The following is a 22,054-nucleotide window of genomic DNA, read 5'->3' as shown; positions in this document are numbered from 1 at the left end:
GAGCCCTCAGGTGTCTCTTTCCCAGCTCCAGGGACCCTCAGGTGTCTCTTTCCCACTCCAGAGACCCCTCAGGTGGGTGTCTGTTGACTCCAGGAGCCCTCAGGTGTCTCTTGGCTCCAGGAGCCCTCAGGTGTCTCTTCCCAGCTCCAGGAACCCCTCAGGTGAGTGTCCTTGGCTCCAGGGACCCTCAGGTGTCTCTATGCTCCAGGGACCCTCAGGTGTCTCTATGCTCCAGGACCCCTCAGATGTCTCTTTCCCACTCCAGGAACCCTCAGATGTCTCTTCCCAGCTCCAGGAACCCCTCAGGTGAGTGTCCTTGGCTCCAGGGACCCTCAGGTGTCTCTATGCTCCAGGGACCCTCAGGTGTCTCTATGCTCCAGGACCCCTCAGATGTCTCTTTCCCACTCCAGGAACCCTCAGATGTCTCTTCCCAGCTCCAGGGACCCCTCAGGTGTCTCTGTCCCACTCCAGGGACCCCTCAGGTGTCTCTTCCCAGCTCCAGGAACCCTCAGGTGTCTCTTTCCCAGCTCCAGGGACCCCTCAGGTGTCTCTGTCCCACTCCAGGGACCCCTCAGGTGTCTCTTTCCCAGCTCCAGGGACCCCTCAGGCATCTCTTCCCGGCTCCAGGGATCCTCCAGCGCGTGTCCCCCAGCGCTCAGCTCCCAACACCATCCCTGAGGGGCCAGAACGGGGAGGATTCATGGGGCTGAGGGGTCAGAAACACCCCCCAAAAAAAGGGAAAATGTGGCTTTGAGTGCCCTCTGCTCCTTCCTTACCTCGCTGCAGCTGGCGCTGGGTTTCTATCCCAGCCCCGCTGGCTCCAGCCCTTCATGAATTCTGCAGGAATGTGCCAGCATCACCTTTCAGATGCAGCCCAGAGGATTAAATTCCCACCCCGCACCGCCTTCTCTCAGCCACAGAAGGCTCTGGGTCCCTTCACGTGTTTTCCTGGTGGCTTGGGGTGATTTGGGAAGCGTTGAGGAGGATTTATCCCCAAAATACAAAGGCTTTCCCTGTGAGAGGATTTCGAGGTGGTTCTTTGCTTATATTGGAAGAGACTGGGAAAAACTCTTGGAAAAGGCATTGAAATGAGCTGCCCATTTGGGTCTTGCAAGACAGCCTCATGAAAACCCCAGAACACCCAAAATACGCCAAAAATCTCCTTCAAGTTTCTTTATTTTCCCCCTCCAAGTGAAAAAATGATCGCTTTGGGAAGACAGCGAAACTTTGACGCCCCATGAGTGTCTCCGGGCTGGGCTGTCGGGGTTCTCCGGAGATTTTTTCAGCAAAGGATGAGTTTTGGGGTCCTGTTGGTGACCCCAAATCCCAGTCCTGACTCAAAAACCTGTTCCAATCCCACTCCCGCTTCTGACCCAAACCTCATGTCCAGTCGGAATCTGAATCTTCATTCCCTGAGTTTTAGAACCCCAATCCCAATCCCACTCCCAATCCCACTCCCAATCCCAATCCCAATCCCAATCCCAATCCCAATCCCAATCCCAATCCCACAATGACGTCATCGACACACCCACCACAGCCACGCCCCCTCGAAGCCCCGCCTCCTCCACCGTGGGGGCGGGGCAATGCCGCGTTGGCCCCGCCCCCCTGGCCGTGCCCTCCGCTTGGCCCCGCCCCCAGCCCTCAGTTTGGACCAATAGCAGCGCTGCTTCTCCCCGTTTCCCTCCCCCCGCCCCCCGGTTGAACCAATAGGAGCCCGGCTTTGGCGCTGGCCCCGCCCCCGTGCCGGCGGAGCTGTGAGGCCGGCGGAGGTTTTCCTGCGCCGCCATCTTGAATCGGCGGAGCGGAGCGAGGAGGGGGCGGCCCGCGACCCCCGCCATGGCCGCCACCGCCGCCAGCGCGGGTGAGCCCGGCCTCAGGGGCATAAGCGGGGCTGAGGAGCGGACCGAGGGGCCAGGGGGAGCTCGGGGGGGGGGGGGGGGGGGGGGCTGAGGGGGTGCGTGGGGTTGTGAGGGCAGCTGAGGGGTGAGGGCGGGCAGAGGGGGGACTCTGCGGGATGAGGCGGGGGGCTGAGGGGGCGTCAGGGGGCCTGGAAGTCTGCGGGCGATCCTCAGGAGCGGGGGCCGCTCTGAGAGGGACCCTGAGGGACCCCTGAAAGGCTGGAGCACCCTGGGAGGGGCTGAAGGAGCCCTGGAGGGGCGTGAGGGGCCTTGACAGGGGTGTGAGGGGCCGAGGGGCAGCTCTGATGGGGGCCCTGTGGAGGAGGGAAATGAGATAGTGGGATGGGGGCACTCCTGAGGAGTCAGGGCTGTGTTACCTGGATTTGGGGTCCTGGTTGTGCCTGGAGAGCCGATGGTTCGAGGGGGACACGGGGCCCGTGGAGCTGGGGTGGGGGTCCCTGGGCTGGGTTTCCATCGTCGCTCGTTCGGGTTTGTTTTCCTTCTGTCGGTTTTCGCCCCTTTTTCAGCTGTGTTTCGCTGAGGTTTTCTTAATTGCCGACAAAAACTGCTGCAGTGGTTTGAAGGTTTTGCACAAATCTCTCTGTGAGCTCTGCTGAAGGCGGGGAGGGCTTGGAGCACAATGTTCCCCTCGGCTTTGGTTCCTCAGGTTGGTCCCCAGAGTCCACAGCTCCCTGTGCACAGGGAGCTGGTGAGCCCTGATTCTTGCCCCAAAAAAGCCTCAACTATGTAATTTTTATCCATTTTCTGGCTAAACTGCTCTGAAATGAGCTTGTATCCAGATTAACCCAGCAGCTGTGAAGTTGTAATGGATTTACAGCGTGGTGGCCGAGATCAGAATTCGGGCTTGGTTCGTGTTTTGGGGGTTTTTTTTTAAAGTCTTGGCTTGTGTTCTGTGGCTTGAGGGTCGTGGTGGCACGCTCAGGTTGATCCAGGAGCGTTCAGTGACACTGCTGAAGGATGACGAGGTTTTATTTTAATGTTATAGGAAGGTTTTGTGGCTTTTAACGGTGAGAAAATGCACTGGGGATTCAGAGAATCCAGTTTAGGAGGAAGGAAGATACTCGAGGGTTTAAACTGTATTTCCAAGCGTTTGTGGAAGTGGAGCCTCCAGAGTTCCATGAGGTTTTTTGCGTAATAAGAAGGTTTTAAGTTCTGAAGGAAAAAGAGAAAGAATTTTCAACATCTGTGTTTAATATTTGTAATCGTGGGCAGAGTGACCGATATTCACTCAAGGCTTTTACACAGCGGGAGGGAAATACACAAACAGTAAACACGGAGATCATTAGGGAAATAAATCGTGAGGAATTCTCACAGATCATTGTGGGATAATAAGTGGGTCTTCTCTTCCTTGATGTTAAAAACCAGACTTCAGGGCTCCAGTGAATGCTGGGTAATGTCCCAAAATACCCAGAATGTCTTCGTTTCCACCCCTTAGCAATGGAAGAAACATTCTTTTCGATGTTTTCTAGATAACTTCTATATTTCTCCTTGGAGAAGGTTCCCGTGGGGATGAAAGTGCTGAGCTGGCATTGCATGGGAAATTCAAACAAGCTAAAAACTTCCTACTTACTTAAAAAAAATCAACCTAATGGACCCCAGACACAGAAATTGAGATGTTTTGTAAATAAAAAGCCATAAAAGCAGGAATATCAAAGCCTTACAGTTGTGAGTGAAATGCAAAGTAGTTTTAAGGGCTGGTTTATCTGCTCCCAAACCTGCTCCAAATTTTTTTGGGGAGCTCACAAATGGGTAAATTTAAAGCAAATCTTGTGAGATTTGAGCTCCAAACGTGAGCCTGGCACATAACCCCCTGCTAAAGCTTCAGCAGCAGAAAGTTTGGTACAATAAAAATGTATTTAAAAACTGCAGCAGCCCCTTCTCGTAAATCACAGCTGGGAATATTTGCTGTAATTTTATTTTGGAGCCTTTTTTTTTTTTTTTTCCCCCCTATTGGGATGCCAGTGGTTGCAGCAGAAGAGCCTTTCCCAGGAGAGCAGGGCTGGGAGCCTGGAGCAGTTGTGAGGGATGGGTTGGGATTTACATTCTGTTACAAACATTGCTCTGCTCTGTCTCTTCTGGCCTTAATTAGATCCAACACATGGGGTAGGCAAGCAGGGATTGGTTCTGGGAAGGGCTGGGACACAGACCCAGCCAGGATGTTGGAAACCCACCTGGTTTGGTTCCTCAGGTTGGTCCCCAGAGTCCACAGCTCCCTGTGCACAGGGAGCTGGGAGCTGGTGAGCCCTGATTCTTGCCCCAAAAAAAGCTTCAACTATGTAATTTTTATCCATTTTCTGGCTAAACTGCTCTGAAATGAGCTTGTATCCTGATTAACCCAGCAGCTGTGAAGTCGTAATGGATTTACAGCGCGGTGGCCGAGATCAGAATTCGGGCTTGGTTCGTGTTTTGGGGTTTTTTTTTTAAAGTCTTGGCTTGTGTTCTGTGGCTGGACACCTCCAGGAATGGTGACTCCAGCGCTGCCCCGCCTGGCTCCAGCCTCCTTCCTTCCAGGGAGTCCTAAGGAGTGAAAACTCCGCCGTGTGCTCCAGGAATTCCCACTCGCCTCGGTGTAATGGGGCTGGGGAGAACACGGACGTTTGCAAAGAATCTTTGTGTTCCTTTGCCATTCCCAGAAATTCCAAAGGGTGGAAAAGCCAGACCTCTCCCCATGCCATCTCCCTGCCCGTGTTGTCCCTGGTTTTTGGGAGGGTGTAGCAGAGAGGCCGTGGCCACCCCGACGTTCCCTGCAGAGCGGTGCCAGCTCCCGGTGCCGAACCTCAGGGCCTTTCCTGGGCTTCCACTTGAGCTGCGAGAGGGAAACGTTTCCCAGTGGGAAGCAGGTTCCTCATGGGACGCTGATCCCTGTGTTGGACTCCCCTGGGAAATCCCAAAGGCTTGGGAAGAAGCAGCAGTTCCCTCTGGCCCCCTCAGCCCCGTGCCGGAGTTGGATCCAAGAGCAGCTCCGTGTCACTTCCTTCCCCTGCCCAGGGCGGAAATTCCTTCCCCTCCATAAAGGGATTATCCACTGTGCTCCAGGAACTTTGTTTCTGTTCCCACCATGTTCAGATACAGCTGGGGAAAAGGAGGAACCCTCCTGACCTGCTTTATTCCCACTTGAGACTTCGTTTCATTAAACAAAATCCTTGGATGTCACCTTGGGGCTTCATTTGGGAATAAGGGATGGGGCACGGCGGCATCTGGGTGATCCAAAGTCAAGCAGAAAGATGGAGAAGGGTTCCCACCTCTGAATTTTTGTTCTCCAGATGTATTTTTGAGTTCCAGGGGACCCTGGTGTTTCGTTGCTGGAGCTGGTGTTGGATGGGCTGTGCTCGCTCCCGCTGTTGGTTGGGGTTGTTGTTGTTGTTGGCTCCTTCAGCTGCCAAGCCTCGAGCTGGATGCTTATTCCATACTGTAGTCACCCCTGGGAAATACTATGGATTGGCAAGGAAAAAGCTTCCTCAGCAGCGCCAGCTCTTGGAGGAAAACAAACCAGGCAGGCAGAGAGGCTGGGAACGTTAATGTGGTAAAATACGTTTAATTTTGGAAGAAATAGCAGAAATTTGGGAGCGTGTTTGCCGTGAGGTCCAGGCACACCACGGAGGTGATTGTACAGCTCAACTTTTAGCTGCAGACCCCGTTACCGGTGCTCCTGAACAACCAGGATCAGGAGAAAATACAGGAAAACGGAATCCTGGAATCACAAGATGGTTTGGGGTGGAAGGGACCAGAGAGATCACCTGGACCATGGCTGGGACACCTCGCACTTGTCCAGGGTGCTCCAAGCACTTGTGGAAGAGCACAGGCACGCCAGTAATGGTGCCAGTGGTGCCCACTGGTCTGTACTGGTGAAGACCAGAAGCGATCAGCTGAACAATGATGGGTTTTGAGGTGCTTTAGGAGCGTTTTGGTTCATTCTTTGTCTCAGATTGAGAAACGAACCCTCTGCAAGTTGGTGTCATCGGGGAAACTCGCGGCTCTGCTCCTCCTCCCTCCTTCATTGTGCAGCCTCAGCTCCTTCCCTGCTCCCACCAGGCTCCTCCTCTTTCCAAAAAAGAGACCACATCTTTTAATTTGGCAGCCTCAGCTCTCCAGCTGAGGAAGCAGCGTGTGCTCCGCGCTGGGAACGGCCCCTCGGTGCAGCAGATGAAAGGACACAAACACACACTGCCCCAGATCCAGCCCCAGCAGCTGCTGACACACAACTGCTTCTACTGGAGAATATTCCACTGAACCTCAGCAGCTTGGACCTTCATACTGGTTGATTTTTGATTTCCCTGATTATTTTTTTTTTCCCCCCACTCCTGTTTAGAAATGGCATCCGATGTTTCCTCGCTGGGTGCAGCCGTCGGCTCCGGGAACTCCGGATCGGGAGCCCAGGCTGGAGGAGCCGTCGCTCAGAGGCCCAGCAAGAGACGGCCTGGGTGAGTGTGTGCTGGGGCTGTGCTCTCTGGGGAAGGGCTGTGGGAAAGGGCCTTTTTGGGGAAGTTTTGTTCTCCAGAAAGAGCCGTCAGCCTCGGGAGGGGGAACTGTGGCCACTTCGGAGAAGTTTCCTCGTTCCTTCAGGTGGGCTCTGCCCAGTCCTTTCCCTTTGTGGTGGTGTCTTCGTGCCAGCTGCACCCCTTAAAGAGGGGGTTAAGTGACGTGTTCAGAGGGGATTAAAAGCTTTGCACCTCAGAGAAGGAGCAAATGCACACCAAGGATTGAGAGTGAGACCTGGGGGAACAGAGAAATCTGGATTTTGGGGCCTTACTCCAACCTTTGCAGCTGTGCCGTCCCTGGGAGGGGTGGGGGGAAAGCCACAATGTGCTCGTGGGAGGCTTTTTGTTTGCTAAAAATGCCTTTGTAAATTCAAAGGGAGTTGAGTGGCTGTTCCCAGATTTCTGGCACGAGAAATCGCCTCGTAATTTTCAAGCAAACTGAAATCGGTCCCTGTGCTCCTCCCAGTCCCTCAAACTCTTTCCTTCAGCCCCATTTGCTGATGCTCCCACTCCCCTGCAGCTCCTCCCACGCCTCCTGCTCCGCTGCATCCACGGCTTTGCATCCCAAAAGGAAAAGTGAAAAGTCTTTCCTCTGTCCTCCCACTTGAGGTGGGGTTTTGGTCCTGTGTGAGCAGACACTGCACAAACTGAACTTGAACTCCAGGAATTCATAACAACTCCAGATTTTACCCTCCTCTTTTTTTTTTTTAAATTTTTTATTTTAAATGCACCCAATCCAGCCTTTTGAGCTGGGAATGCTCTGTTTGTAGGCTCTTGGTGGTCCCTGGTTCTCCTAGGAGATCCAGGCTTTTGGAACAGAAGGTTGGGATGCAGTGGATGCTCCAAGTGGATTTTCTTCCTTTGGAACTGTTTTTCCTTGCTCTGTTCCTTATTAGACACCTAAAAAAAAAGCCCCTTCCCAAACTTTGAGGGTTGTTTCACATTAGGATCACTTAATTGCATTGGGATGACTTAATTTTTCCTTTCAGGAATCATCTGCATCCATGGGGACAGAGAGAAAAGTAATTTAAAGGAGAAACCACTTGGTTAATAATGATCTTTTTTTTCCTCTTTTTCAGGCTCGATTTTGATGATGATGGAGAAGGGAACAGTAAATTCCTCAGGTGAGGGAGAACGTGGCATCCAGAAGTTTCTGTCCTATGGTTTAGGGGGGTGTGTGTGTGTGTGTGTGTTTTCCCTGGAGCAGGATCTTTCTGCTCCTGTGGCTTTTCCTCTCTGGAAGCAGAGGGAATTGCTCCAGTTCCTTAAACTCTTCCCTTTCTCCCAGTCAGCAATATTCCTTCATCTCTGTGGCTTTTATCACTGCCTCAGACATTGTTAATTAATGCTCATCTGTTGTAAGGATGCTTCAGTTGCAGAGACATCCTTATTCCCGAGGAGTTGGCGAGGCTGCAAGGATCTCCTCGTGATCCATATGGAGCACAGAAGAGTTGGAATATCTTGTATCATTTATTTGTAGCCCCATTACCCAGTTTAGGATTGAATAACTCCAGTGATACTGGAATTCCCTGTGTTTAAGGATGGCCGTGGAATGGTTTTGGGATGATGAATGTAGGATTTTACCTGGAGAAACCCTTGGATGAAGGTCCTGATTTGGGGCTACCTTTACCTTCCAAGTACAAAATTCCATCTATTTCTTGGTGTGGCATTAAATTGAGTGTGATCCCACCATCCTTGGTTGGAATGTGATTATGGAAAACCTCGTGGAGGTGATGCCAGTAGTTCAGCCACAGTGTTTGGGGTGCTCGGTGAATTGTCCTGCACTGTCCATCCACAGCCAAGTTGGTCTTTTTAACCCCAGGCATTTGGGGTTTTTTTTGTGGTGGGAGTCATTAAACCACCTTTTCTCTATGCTTTTTTGAGAAAAAAGGAAGTGTAAACACTTTAACCTCTCCCCCTTCTCCTAGATGTGATGATGACCCGATGCCAAACGACAAAGAGAGATTTGCCAGGTAAGAATTGGATGATTTTAAAGCTTTTTGTGCTGAAAAACCTTCTCAGCACCCTTCTCACAAGCAGTTCAACCATCTCTCTTTGAAGGTGCTCCAAGGCATCCACACATATTCCTTGATGGTTTTTGGACCAGTTCATTGAGTGTGACGATGACATTCCTCTTTTTCACCATTCCTTTCAGCTCCTGGACTCTCAATTCTTTTCTCCTGCTCAAGAAACTTGCAGAGATAAAAGTTTCCTGCTTCGTAAAAGTTTCCCTTGACCAGGGTTTCTTGGCACACGTTGTGATTACCCAGAAGCTCTACAAATTGAGGGGTTTCTGGACATTACAGGGAATACTTTGATCACTTTTTTTGGTGTCCGACAGTACCTCTGAGTGTTGGGACTGAGCCCATGGTATTTTTACAGCTGTTTGAAGCTCTGTTCCCTTCTCTGGACACTCTCCAGCCCATCAATGTCCCTCTTGCCACGAGGAGCCCAAAACTGCCCCCAGGATTTGGGGGGGGGTCACTGTCCTGCTGTTACCTGCCAAAGGGAATTCCAAGCTGGGATTTTTAAAGTGGTTCGAGTCGTTCTGAAGTCAAGCAAATCAGAAATATGTTAGGAATAGCAGAATACTTCTAATATTAGAAAGAAGCAAATTAGAACTAGGTCAACAGCCTCAGAAAATGTCTTAAAACTCCAACACATCAGGCACCAATTTAATGTGGAATGTTGCAAACTAATGACTTGTTTTATCTTATGGAATTGCTCCTCTGCAGAGCAGACCTGTCCCTAGGCTGGGTTTCCTAGTCCATCTTTTCCATTTTTTAATTTTTTTTTTCCATTTCTTTCAACTTTTTTTTCCATTTTTAGCTTAGCTGGCTAATTTTATTTTTAGGTCTGATGATGAGCAGAGTTCAGCGGATAAGGAGAGACTTGCCAGGTAGGAGAATGGAGATTTCAAGCATGGACAAGCAGAGTTTTTCCTTTCCTTTATGTTTCTCTAGGCATCCCTTCTCTTTTTTTTTTTGTTCTTTTCCCCCCTCCTTCCCTCATCTGCTGCAGAGGATTTAACAGACTCCTGGAAATTGCTGTGGAATTGGGATTAGGAGAGGAAAGGCACTGAGGAAAGGCACATCTCATCCTTGGAAGAACATTTTTAGGGAATACACGAGAGGATTTATTTGCCAGAAGCCACAGGGTTGGCCTCCTGCTTTCACCTGTAGCTTTGCTAACCTGTGCTTAAATACAGTTCCTCTTGTCCTGCTTTGAGGTTCCAGGTTGTCCCTCTGGGAAGGTTTTGTGTCCTGGGAATGCTGTTGGACTCTCAGAATGGGCAGGAAAAGGTGTTTTAGCTCAGGTGTTTTCCTTCCAGGAAAGGTGGTGTCACTGGAAACAGGATTGAATTCTTTCCCCCCGAGTTTCTGTTAGTAATTAATGAGAGATGTGCCTGAAACCACCAGAGCAGTCACCTGGAATGCTGCACCAGGAATCCAGGAATGGGCCCTGAGGACACCTGTGCCCCTGTGCAGCAGCCTTAACACCCGTGCACGCCTGCCCTTCATTTTCCACTTAACCCAGTTTTGGGCAGTTTTGTCTTTAAACCCAAACCTGACCCCCAAAGTGCCTTTGCTGACTGCACTGAGCTGTGTTTAAATGTTTGAGGAGATCAGGAAGACACAGAGGTGAGGCCTGGGAATACAGGGAACAGCAAAGCCTTCCAAGGGTTTGTTCCCAGGAGCTTGTATAAAAAAACATTTCGGAGAACCCTGGAGTGGTTTGGGGTTGGAAGGGACCTTAGAGCTCATTTATTCATGGCAGGGACACCTTCCACTGTCCCAGGCTGCTCCAAGCCCCATCCAATCCAGCCTTGGACACTTCCAGGGATCCAGGGGCAGCCACAGTTTCTCTCAGTGCCAGGGTCTCAGCACTTTCACAGGGAGCAATTCCTTCCCCAAATCCCACATCACTGCCCTGTGTCAGTGGAAAGCCATTCCCCTTTGTTCTGTCCCTCCAGGCCCTTGTCCAAAGTGCCTCTCCAGCTCTCTTGGAGCCCCTTTATGCTCTGGAAAATTCTGGGATTTTCTGTCCCAGGACGGACAATCCCAGTTCTCCCATCCTTTCCTCATGGCAGAGTGACAGTGGGGCAAGTGAAATGTCTGCTGGTGCCCCAGTAGCTTTTGTAGATGAAAGATCTTTGTTTTTCACACCTGAGCTTGTGAGTTTAGAGAAGCTGCCAGACTCAAAGGTGAGGTCACTGAATGTCTGCACACACCTCGGAGCGATAAATGCTCCATTTCTGTGCTTCTTCTGTTCACTCACCTGCCTGTCCTCGCTCCTTCCAACACTTCCACCTCATCTCACTTCCCACCCTGTGCTTCCTTGCACCTGATCCATCCTTCCTGTATAGGAAACCTGGCTTTTAAGCTCTTGTTTTGGAAAACCCACCTTAGGAACCCAGTTAAATTACACATCCTGGATAAAAGAACCAAGATCTGCTCTGTGGGACTGATGGGCGCTGTGCCCCGTGAGCCAAAGGGGTGCCAAGAGCCTCTTGGAGGCTACAGTGCCTCTTGAGAGGTTGGTGCCACCCACCCGGCTGTTGCGTGGTCCTGGTGTGTGCCCAGGTTGGTTGGCCTTGATGGTCTGTGCAGAAATGAGGTGTAACCTGCTGGGACAGTGCAGAAAGGGCTGCTGGTGTCGCTGACAAAGCACTGCCAGCTGCCACCCAGCTACCTGAGCTCACTCAGAATCCTGCAGTGGCTGTGGTTGGAAGGAGCCTTTGAGCTCATCCAGTCCCACTGATGCCATGAAGAGTTTTTGCCTTTTCTTTTATACCCCTGTTGTACCTTTTTTACAACTTCTGTATTCTCAGTGCTTTTTGGACTTGTTGGTCAAACTGAGAGACTCAACATTTTAGAGGTTTCGTAGTTAGGGATCAGTGTGCCCCAGACCCCAAGGTCCTTTCCAGAACACATTCTGTAAACTAAGATAGAACCATCCAGGAGAAGGCTCCTTGGGGAGGGGAGCTCACTCGAGCCTCTCATTAGGGAATCTTTGATAGATCTGCTAATTAGTAACACCTAGAATGCGATAGCAGATCTTTTGGGGTGTTCACTGTGGTCTGCATTGGGGTGCATGTGACCTGGATGTGGTGCACCTAAGGATCCTTGAAATAAATCCCAAGGTAAAATCCCTTTTCCCCTTCTAACCGTGTATGACTCTTGATTTTAAGACCAGGAAGAGGCATCACCACATCTCCCACTAGCCCAGGTTGCCCAGAAGAGCAGGTGCCCAAGTTTTAGCTGCAGACCTGGTGGGTCTGATGGTGCAGGGGATCTCACCCACCCTCGGATGGACGGTGTTGAGGTCACCTGCAGCGAAGTGACCCTGCTTTGGGAAGCAGAGGAGCAATTCCTTTGTAGTGGATGGGGGAAGGTTTGCCCAGCTCCAGGGAGTCGCTGTGACTTCGAGCAAGGTCCAGGTGTAGCCTCTCCTCCCTTGCCCCCGTGTCCACGTTCCCTGTGCACGCCCAGCATGTGAGGCTTGACTCCTAATCCTGACGGCCCCGATGCATCTCTGTGTGTCACTGACGTGGGGGACACGGCCCAGCCTCCCACCCACCCCTCCCCGGTAACTTCACCTTCCTCCTTTTCTCCTCCTCGACCTCTGGCAGGGAGAACCACAGCGAGATCGAGCGGAGGAGGAGGAACAAGATGACCGCCTACATCACGGAGCTGTCGGACATGGTGCCCACGTGCAGCGCCCTGGCCCGCAAGCCGGACAAGCTGACCATCCTGCGCATGGCCGTGTCCCACATGAAGTCCCTGCGTGGCACCGGCAACACCTCCACGGACGGCACCTACAAACCCTCCTTTCTCACCGACCAGGTCTCTGCCCATATCAAAAGTGCCTCTTCCTGTTTTTATTCAAGTCCTGGAAGGCCACAGCGAGGTCTCCCTGAAGCCTTCTGATCTTGGCCTGATGCTGCTTGATGGGAATTACAGCAATCAGCGGGGAAAATTAAACGATGGGTGGGGTGAAATAATCCAAAACCCGAGAGTGTATTTTGGCCGTGGAGCTGAGAGCTGTCTGTGTGCATGCAGGAACTCAAACACCTGATCCTGGAGGCAGCTGATGGCTTCCTGTTCATCGTGTCCTGCGAGACGGGGCGCGTGGTCTACGTGTCCGACTCGGTGACGCCGGTGCTGAACCAGCCGCAGTCCGAGTGGTTCGGCAGCACCTTGTACGAGCAGGTGCACCCCGACGACGTGGGCAAGCTGCGGGAGCAGCTCTCCACCTCCGAGAACGCCCTCACAGGTACAGCGACCCGGGGAGCTCGGCCAGGAGGGGCTGGCAGGTGGGAGAACCTGCGGAGGACTCGGATTAAACCCTTCCCTTTGTAGAGGGAACCAAGCCCTGGTGCCTTTCTACCAAGGATGCTGCAGCCCCCCCTGAGAATGCATCTAAAGGTACCACCGGTGACACTCGTGTCCTGCCAGTTCCCAGTACGTTACTTGGTGCCACTCCTGTCTTGTTGGAAGGATTCCCAGTGCAGCAGCATCTCCTTTTTCTTCCTTTTTATTTTTTTTTATTTTTAGGTCGTATCCTCGATTTGAAGACGGGGACTGTGAAGAAGGAAGGGCAGCAGTCCATGAGGATGTGCATGGGCTCCCGGAGATCTTTCATCTGCCGAATGAGGTAGGAAGGAATTCCTTGGGGAAATCTCTGAGCCTAAAGCTCACCTTACTCCCTAACCCTGGCCCCTCCATGCTTTCATTTCAGCTTTTTTTTTTGGGCTCGTTTTGATGTAGACATGGTAGAACATGGCTGAGCTTTCCTTCCAGTCAAGTTTTTGAGATGTTTATTTGCCCTGTTGTTGTACAAGATCCATTTTAAAGTAACAAACCAGTTTTAACCCCAAGTATCACCTCCCTTGACTTCCGCAGAATGAGGGCTTTTGCGTGATGGAAATGCCTCTTATTCTTAAAATAATCCAGATTATTTTCACGTCGATCAAGAAAGATCAAATCCTTTCTAACCCTGCTGCAGGTGTGGCAACAGCTCCGTGGATCCGGTCGCTGTCAATCGTCTCAGCTTCATGAGGAATCGCTGCAGGTAAACCATGCACGAACAGCAGGAATGCGTACAGCAGAAAAACAACCACCAAAGGCCTTGCCTGGCCTTCCCCCACACCGTGGCACAACCTGTTTCTCTCTCTCTCCCTCTCCCAAGGAATGGTTTAGGTGCAGCCAAGGATGGAGAACCTCACTACGTCGTCGTGCACTGCACGGGCTACATCAAAGCCTGGCCCCCAGCAGGTAACGATTGTGTTCAGGTGGGCTGGGTTTAAGAGCACGTGGTCCAAAGTTGCCACGTGCCAGGAAGTTCTTTGCAAACGTAGCTGTGATTTTTATTTTAAGATTGACCTGATTTTTGCAGGTGCAGCAGCAGAGATCTCTGTCTGTAGAGGATAAAAATAATCTTGAACTGATGTGCAGCTTTTGCTGAAATTCACAGATTTCCAACCCTTCTGGTGAAAAAAGGGAGGGGGAGGCACCTTAATTTATGAAATTCCTTCATGGAGAAGGATATTGAGTTGCAAACCAGGGCGGAGAGATGTCTTCAAGTCCATTTCCTTTGAAAGGAGCCATTTTTCCTGAACTAACCTTGCTGGAATTTTTTTCCCTCCCCTCTCAGGTGTTTCCCTGCCTGACGATGACCCCGACGCCGGCCAGGGCAGCAAGTTCTGCCTCGTGGCCATTGGCAGGCTCCAGGTGAGTGCCCTTTTCCTCTTCCCCAACATTGCCTTGTCCTGGGAATCCTCCGATTTCAACCGTTCTGTCTGAAAACGTTCCCCCGACGGCCACAAATGCGGCTGCAGGGCTGGGGCAGCTCAGGGACAGCGAGGTTTGGTGACTCTCCCTGTGTTCCTGGGCAGGTGACCAGCTCTCCCAACTGCACAGACATGAACAATGTCTGCCAGCCCACAGAATTCATCTCCCGACACAACACCGAAGGAATTTTCACCTTCATCGACCACCGGTGCGTGGCCACCGTTGGTTACCAGCCCCAGGTAACCCCCATTCCTTATTTTAAGAAAAATAAAATGCTCTTTAAACTTATTTTCTTTCTACATCGTGGCTCTGCTTGTCCAACAGAGCTGATAAACCATGCCCAGGGCTTAACCCAGACATGTGTTTCTTCTCCACTGGTTGCTTTTCCATGTGTTTTTCCAAGTCCTTTGATCATGGGAAAGGCTGGGTGTCTCTGGATTGTGTCAAATGTCAATTAAAGGCATTTTTGCCTCAAATTGAGTTAAAGATCAAACGTTCATCGACAGCTGTTGTGCTTTTCTTTTAAAAAACAGCACGCCAGCTCTTGCGCTTGGGTTGTGTAACGGGGATTTGGGGAGAAGGAGCAGGAACTACCTGTCCAAAGAGGGATTCATTATGGAATCTGCCCTCCAGATGAACTGACTCGATCTCTCTCACAATTCCTTGTAAAATAGGAACTTTTGGGGAAAGACATCGTGGATTTCTGCCATCCAGAAGACCAGCAGCTTTTACGGGACAGTTTTCAACAGGTAAAAACATCGTAGCAGCCCTTTGCATGCAGGGTGCAATTCAGGTTGGAGTTCATTCCGAGACTGGAACGTCTTGGTGCTTGCAAAGCAACAGAATTGACTGGAAAACCAAGAGGAAAACCAAACCTTAGATAATCCTCCTGTGCAAACAGTTGCAGATTTAGTCGTACCGTGAAATGCAAAATGAAAACAGAAGCTTCTGATGTCTTTACTCCTGAATCCAATCTTAACTCCAGCTCTGGCTGCTGGTCCAGTCGGCTTTTAGGGCCAGGGATGTGGCTCCCAAGTGCCTGGCTGAAACCCTGGTTCATCTCTAGGGCCCAGCCCAGTGCTGCAGAACCCGCAGTGGAGGTGGTTTTCTTGCCCTGTTGTCGTTTCTGTTATTTCTGAGGGCCTTGGACTGGTGGCAGGGCAGGTAAGGCTGCCCCTGTGCTTTCATGACTCCAAAAACTCCAGCTGCTCATATCCATTGCTCCAAACCGTTGGAATGGGAAGCGACAGCATGTGTTTCATTTCTCGGAGGCTTTTTCATAACATCTCACCAGTGCAAAGAGATAAGAGAAGTGAAGCCAAAAAGGGGATTTTTAGGTTCCCCTTCTGTATCCTTTAGGAATCAAGCTGTCCTAAGGGAATAGTGCCATTTGGTTTGGGAACACGGAGATGTGGTGGTCCAGGTTTGAGGCAAAGGGCCATCGCAGGGGGCTGGGGCAGGGGAGGGAGGAAACTTCGTGCTCAGGTTTGCTCTTCCCCACCTTTGATCAGGTGCTACTGATAGAATTGCGGTGTCTTTTTTTTTATTTTTTATTTTTGAGGTGGTGAAGTTAAAAGGCCAGGTTCTGTCAGTCATGTTCCGCTTCCGATCCAAAAACCGGGAATGGCTGTGGATGAGAACCAGCTCGTTCACCTTCCAGAACCCCTACTCGGACGAGATCGAGTACATCATCTGCACCAACACCAACGTCAAGTGAGTACCTGGAGAAAGGCTCAGCCCAGAATCACCCAGAACCAGGGAGCCTCGACCTCTCCCCCCTCAGGAGCTTCCCAACAATTTGCACAACCCTGGAGAAGTTCCTGAGTCCCTCCAGCTCCCATTCCCTGCTGGGCTCTGCCTGGCACTGGAGGACTACAAAGTGCAGGAATTGTAACGCCTTTGGCTGTCTCGTCGTGTGGCTTAACAAGCTGCCAAAAATCCAGCTCCAGCAGTGCCTGAAAGGAGTGAAATCTGCCTCAGAATGCAGCTCTTGGATTCTTGGGACAGCCCAGGGGGTCCCATCTTTGGGAATGGTCAGAGCTGCTCTCTCTTCCCATGAGGGAGCTGCACACCCCTTGCACAAGAGCAGCAAGGACCAAGGCGTTGTGCCTGTGTGTGATCTAGAGCTGCAGCCTTGGCAGGGGCAGCTCCAGCAGGCAAACAGAAGGCTGGATCTCCTGGGAAAGGGAAATCCAGGGATTTTTTTTTTTTTGCCATGAGGCAAAGCAACACTTCTTCCCTGCAGAGCTGAAATCTGCTGCAGGCCTGACTTCCTGCCCCATGTCAGAGCTCTCTCTCTTTGAACTCCTTCGTTCTGCACGCAGCCATTCCAACATCCACAATCCACCTCCTAAAAAACCCCTGTGGGAGTTCAGAGCAGAGCAGCAGCGTCTGTCTGCTTGTGTTTGAGGTGTTTGAGTATGGAGGAGGGAGGCACAACCTCCACACCTGGAGCATCCTATTCCTATTCAAGGAAATGGAGTGGAAAGATCCTTCACTCCAACGGGGTTTTGCATCTTGTCCCTGCTACACACTAGGACCCAGCTTTGCTTCCAAGTTGGGACTTCTTAAAATCTCTTTTTTCTGTCTTTGCTTGAAAGGAACTCGAGCCAGGAGTCCCGGCCCGCCCTGGCAAACTCCATGCCAAGGCCTCAGCTGGGGCAGAGCGTCAGCCTTCCCCTGGACATGGGCACGGCCCCACTGCCCTCAAGGTCAGCAGGAGCTCGGCTCCTTTTCCCCCTTCCCCTCACACACTGTTCACCCCCAAATTCCCCTCTCTGCAGCCAGGAGCTCGAGGCTGGCGAATCCCTGGCGTATTCCCTTGGGAATTCTCTTTGGCAGCCCGTGTTCTCCTGTTACAGACACTTTCTATTTCAGGCAGCAGCAGCCACCCCAGGCAGAGCTGGAAGTGGGCCCAGGAAGGGAGAGCTTGGCTGGCTACGAGCACTCACAGGTGAGTCCAGAGGGATTTGGGCTCTGTTTAAGTCACCTTTTTGCTGAGGGTTTAAAGGTGGTGGTTGGCACCAGGATGAGGTGGGGTTTGAGGGGAAGGTGTTTCTGCCTCGGGTGTCGCTCGATTCCAGTTTTTATCCTGTGGAATCATAGAACCATGAAATAATTCGGGTGGGAAGGAACCTTAAAGCCCATCCAGCTCCACCCCCTGCCACGAGCAGGCACACCTTCCACCAGCCCACCTCGCTCCAAGCCCTGTCCAACCTGACCTTGGACACTTCCAGAGATGCGATGGGGCATCCTGAACGATCCCTCTATCCCAAAAAAGCACGCCAGAATCCCGGGAGCAGCCGTGCCCTCAGCTGCTCTGGGTGCTCAGTTCCTCTGTGCCGAGGTGTGAGCAGCTCTGCCGTGTCCCCTCTGCCAGGTGCCCGTCCAGCCCGTGAGCGCTGCCGGCCCCGAGCACAGCAAACCCCTGGAGAAGGCCGAGAGCCTCTTCAGCCAGGAGCGGGACCCACGCTTCGGGGAGATCTTCCCCACCATCAGCACAGGTGGGTCAGCAGGACAGGTCTGTGCATCCACCTGTCCCGCTCACATCCTTCCTGCTTGTCCCTGCGGAGCATTTCTCCCTGCTCCCCTGAGCCCAGAGAAACCTCCGTGCGAGTTTAGTAGAAAATGGAGAGGAAATCAAATTAAACGGGATTTAACAAAATCATCTGGAGTCTGTGTCTGGAGAAGGAGCAGAGGAGTCTTCCTTCACACAGACAACATCTTTTCCAACTGATTCTTTGTCCCTGTTGATGTCCCAGCCCAAAAATGACTCGTGCTCTCTCCGCAGATCAGAGCAAAGCCATCCCTGCCAGCACCGTGCCGGCCAACCCGCCCCTCTTCGCCCAGGGAAACACCTTCACTGCTGCACGGCCCGCTGAGAACTTCAGGTGAGGCCTCACCTGCCCAGCTCCTGCCCCCATTCCCTCTCTTTCCCCTGCTGGGAAAAGCCCTGCCCAGGATCTGGGTGCCCACAGCCCCAGCAGCTCCTCTCAGTTGTTGCCCGTATAGAATCATGGAATCATTTAGGTTGGAAGGGCCCTCTAAGATCATCCAGGTCCCACTGTTAACCCGTGTTCACCGCTCAGCCCTGTCCCCAGGCGCCACATCCACACCTCCCTGCGACGCTCCGGGGATGACCACTCCACCCTTCCCAGATGGGCAGAGTTACCCCAATTTTCGGGCTCGTTTCCCTCCACCGATAACTTCAGCAGATGGCTTTGGTGCCTCTTCTTCCCGTGAGTGGCCTCAGACTCCTCTTCTCTTCCAGGAGCAGCAGCATGGTCCCTCCAGTGAACATCATCCAGCAGCAGCCCTTGCCCGCCGGCCGGATCTTATCGCAGATCTCCCGCCACTCCACCCCAGCTCAGGTCAGCGGGACCACCTGGGCTCCAGGGACACGGCCGGTGTTCACACCCCAGGTAGCACAGCCCAAACCCTCAGTAGGTGCAGGCCCCACGTCCCCGCTGCCTTCCAGACCCTGCTCTCCGTGGGGAGAACCATCCTGCTTCCACTCTCCGGCGCTGTGCGTGTGTCCGTGTGCTTCCTCCTTCGGGGCTAATCCGGCAACTCCTCCCTGAGCTGAGGGTCGGGGATGAATCCATCCCTCCTCTTCCTCTCCCGTGTTGTTCCTCTCTTACAGCAAGTGGCATCTCAGACGGTGAAGACCCGCCCGCCTTCCTTTGGCATGGGGACATTCCAGGGCACCCCGTCCTCCTTCAGCTCCATGACAGCGCCGGGATCGACGGCGTCTCCCACCACGGCGCCGTACCCGGCCCTGGCCAGCCGCGGCACAGGTTTCAGTGAGTGTGGCTTGGAGGAGGGTGGGGGGCAAAAAAAAAAAAGCCCTGAGGGGAAAAAAACTGGGAGCATCCAGCTGTGGTGGGATGTGTGCTCTCCATTATTTTTTGTGGATTTTGGGAGTGCCTAAATGTGGGGGAGCAGAGCTGAGTCCCTGCTTTGACTGGCAGCGATCGCCTTCGATCGTCTTCCAACCACAGAGCTGCACTCGGTGGTCCTTGTGGATCCCTTCCAGCTCGGGATAATCTGGGCTCATCCCAGCGGATGAATTTTGAACCATTTTAAGGCTGCCTGGGACAAACCAACCCCTCTGGGAACCCCTTTCTTCTATCCCACAGCAAACACCTGAACTCCTGTGGCAGGAATTCCTGGAGGGGCCACCCCATCCTGTCACAGCGTGCTGCCCTTCCCAATCCCATTAGAGCATTGGAGAAGCCACATTCCCAAAGGAGGGATGATTCACTCACTGCCTGTGTTCTGTGTCCAGCAGCCACGGAGGCGGCGCAGACCCCGGCCCCGTTCCAGCCCCGCGCCGCCGACGCCGTGGGAATGTGGCCTCAGTGGCAAGGACAGCACCACGGCCCGGCCTCCGGGGAGCAGCACGTGCAGCAGCCCCAGCCCAGCCAGCCTGAGGTCTTCCCAGTAAGATGGGGCTTTTTAACCTCCCAGTGCAGTGGGATTCACTGGTCTTGAAGCATCCGGAGCTTGTCCCTCTGGTTCAAATCAACTGGGGAGGTCCCAAACTCCTGGATAACCTGGAGAGGGCAGGACTGGCTTTGTTGTCTTGGTCTGTTGCAGGATCAGTGTGAAATTCCAGTCGGATTAACCCTTCTAATTAATTAAAAAAAAGGAAAAGCCACAGTCCAATGAAATTCAGATAATTCCTGGGAATTCATAATCATTTCGCTCCAGCTTTCCCAGCAGTTGCTGGTTATGGCTGCAATTTGCTGCTCTCCTTCAATTTGCCTTGGACACAGGCAAATTGAGAGGGGAAAGGAACCAGTTTGGTCCACAGTATTCCAGCAAACCTGCGACTAAACTGCCACCATGCTCATGGAATCATGGAATTGCTGAGGCCGGAAAAGCCTCCCGAGATCAAATCCAACCATTCCCCCCTCCCCACTGCCTAATTTCCAATCGAAACCTCCCCGGGCACACCTTGAGGCTGTTGGATATGTGCAATTCCAGTGTGGATCCTAACTCTCTCCTTGTATCCTCACAGGACATGCTGACCATGCTGGGGGACCAAGGGCCCAACTACAACAACGAAGAATTCCCAGAGTTGAACATATTCCCTTCTTTTTCCGAATAAAACAAGCCTTAGGGGGGGAGGGGAAAAAAAAAAAACAAACCACCACCAACATCAAGCTCTCTACGTTATCCACGTGTAAAGGACAACAGCTGAGTCTTTTTTCTCAAGGAACTGTCTAAAACAACTTCCCACCTTCTGGAAGCAGAGCTCCGAGGAGGGATTGGCCGTGCAGGAGGGAGGTGCTTGGGACACCTCCTCCGCGTGGGATTGTTCTGGAAGCTTCAGGACTTGAGTGCCACGAGGCCAAAGGCCCCCCCAGCGTGTTCCCAAAGCTTCTCCTACGCGGATTTCTTTGGGAAGGATTCCTGTCTGGATCACAGACAGCACTTTGTAAACTTTTAAGGTGGCCTGGACTGGTTTTTTTTTTTAATTTCATTCTCTGCCGTGACTTTTTTTTTTTTTCTATAAAACACAAACGATTGGAATTTTTCAATGCTGGAAGAAAAACTCTTCCGAGTGTTGTCCCTGTAAACACAAATCCTGGAGGATGCTTGAGTAAGAATCCCTGTCCTAAGCCAGTGTTTTCCTCCTTTTGGGAGGAATTTTTGGCTGGTTTTGGAGGGTTCTTACAGCGTCTCCAGTCCAGGGTGCTCCGTGCCGAGATTCCCGTGTTTGTTTGGAATCTCCTCTCTCTTGTGAACTGTGCAATGAAGTCAGTGTGACCCATAACCCCCCACCCCCGTCACCCCAGGATAATTAACGAGCCATAAAATAATTATTACCCCATGTAGCTTTCTTCTGGACGAATCAATTTTCCAGCTCATGGTTTCTACGCTGCCACAATTTGATGTTTCAACAGGGGCTTTGGTTGGGTTTTTCTTTCGGGATAAAACCTGCTCCAAGCTGTCCGTGGAATTTTGTCACTTGCGGATGAGTTCCTTGTCCTCGTTTTGGAGCTGGATGTAGGAGAATCCCTGGATTTGATCAGGGAATTGCTGAGGAACTTTGTGTTTTCACGACGTTTGCTCGCTCACCGTCTCCTTAAAGAAAAATTCCTGCCATGGGATGATCCTGTTGCCAAATCACAAACTGTAAGAGGAGAGCTGGAAAAGTAGGGAACAGAATGATTTTTTTTGTTTTTTTAAATATATATATATATATATATATATATAAAATTTTTAATTTTTAAACCTTGATTTGGAATCTGCTGGCTTTTTCCATGGAAAAAAAAAAAAACCAACTTGTGGCCAACCCTGCTCTCCTCAGGGGGGCTGGAAGAACTGTTTGATTCCCTCAATTCCAACAGGAAAATTAATTGCAGAGCTGGACTTGGAAGGAAACTTGGCACGACGGCAGCTGGGGAAGAATCCCAAGTTTTCCTGGAAGCCTGCTTTTGTTTTGAATGGAATTTGGGTGTTTCCTCCTTTTCCCTGCATGCTGGGGGGGGGGGGGGGCTCTGGGGACCCCCAGGCTGGTTGTGAGTGTTCTCTCTGCTGCTTGGGGACGAGAACAGAGGAGACCCCCCCACCCCTTTCCAAGAGCTGATTCCAGAGCTGTGATTCCTGAGGAACACCCCCGTAGGAAGCTTTAAAACCTTTTGTGTCACCAGCCCAGAGAGAGATTCCTCTTGGAAGTGGAGAGCAGGAAGCTTTATTTTATTTTTTTTTTTTTTAAACCCTCTGGAAAAATGAAGATTTTGAATGTTTGGGGTTTGTTTCGGTTGAAATTTTATTCCAAATTTCTCTACGGATGTGAGTGGGAACATCCCATTTGGAGATGTTGTTATCCAGGGAAGTCTGTTCCCAGCAATAA

The 22,054-nt window shown here is 51.7% G+C and overlaps 1 protein-coding gene across 11 annotated transcripts; it reads left to right on the top strand.

The window, feature by feature from the left end:
* The first annotated feature begins 1,753 nt into the window (after positions 1-1,753).
* Positions 1,754-21,438, top strand: ARNT (aryl hydrocarbon receptor nuclear translocator). 11 transcript variants are annotated; one of them, XM_048288467.1, is made up of 23 exons: positions 1,754-1,861; positions 6,229-6,340; positions 7,477-7,521; positions 8,326-8,370; positions 9,252-9,296; positions 12,030-12,243; positions 12,460-12,673; positions 12,760-12,825; positions 12,955-13,054; positions 13,406-13,471; positions 13,589-13,674; positions 14,054-14,130; positions 14,295-14,429; positions 14,865-14,939; positions 15,752-15,903; positions 16,791-16,901; positions 17,068-17,143; positions 17,570-17,693; positions 17,981-18,080; positions 18,461-18,611; positions 18,833-18,992; positions 19,481-19,632; positions 20,213-21,438. In XM_048288467.1, exons 1-23 carry the CDS (start codon positions 1,837-1,839, stop codon positions 20,300-20,302), a joined length of 2,421 nt encoding a protein of 806 aa, XP_048144424.1. In that variant the 5' UTR covers positions 1,754-1,836; the 3' UTR covers positions 20,303-21,438. The 11 variants fall into 11 exon arrangements, with proteins under 11 accessions (XP_048144424.1, XP_048144423.1, XP_048144422.1 ...); XM_048288466.1 differs by having other exon boundaries at positions 19,478-19,632; XM_048288465.1 differs by having other exon boundaries at positions 12,760-12,861; positions 19,478-19,632.
* The last annotated feature ends 616 nt before the right edge of the window (positions 21,439-22,054 follow it).

Source organism: Corvus hawaiiensis, chromosome 29, assembly GCF_020740725.1.
Source record: "Corvus hawaiiensis isolate bCorHaw1 chromosome 29, bCorHaw1.pri.cur, whole genome shotgun sequence".
Lineage (NCBI taxonomy): Eukaryota > Metazoa > Chordata > Aves > Passeriformes > Corvidae > Corvus > Corvus hawaiiensis.
Note: the sequence above shows the minus strand (reverse complement) of the source record. Positions and strands in the feature narration are given on the sequence as shown.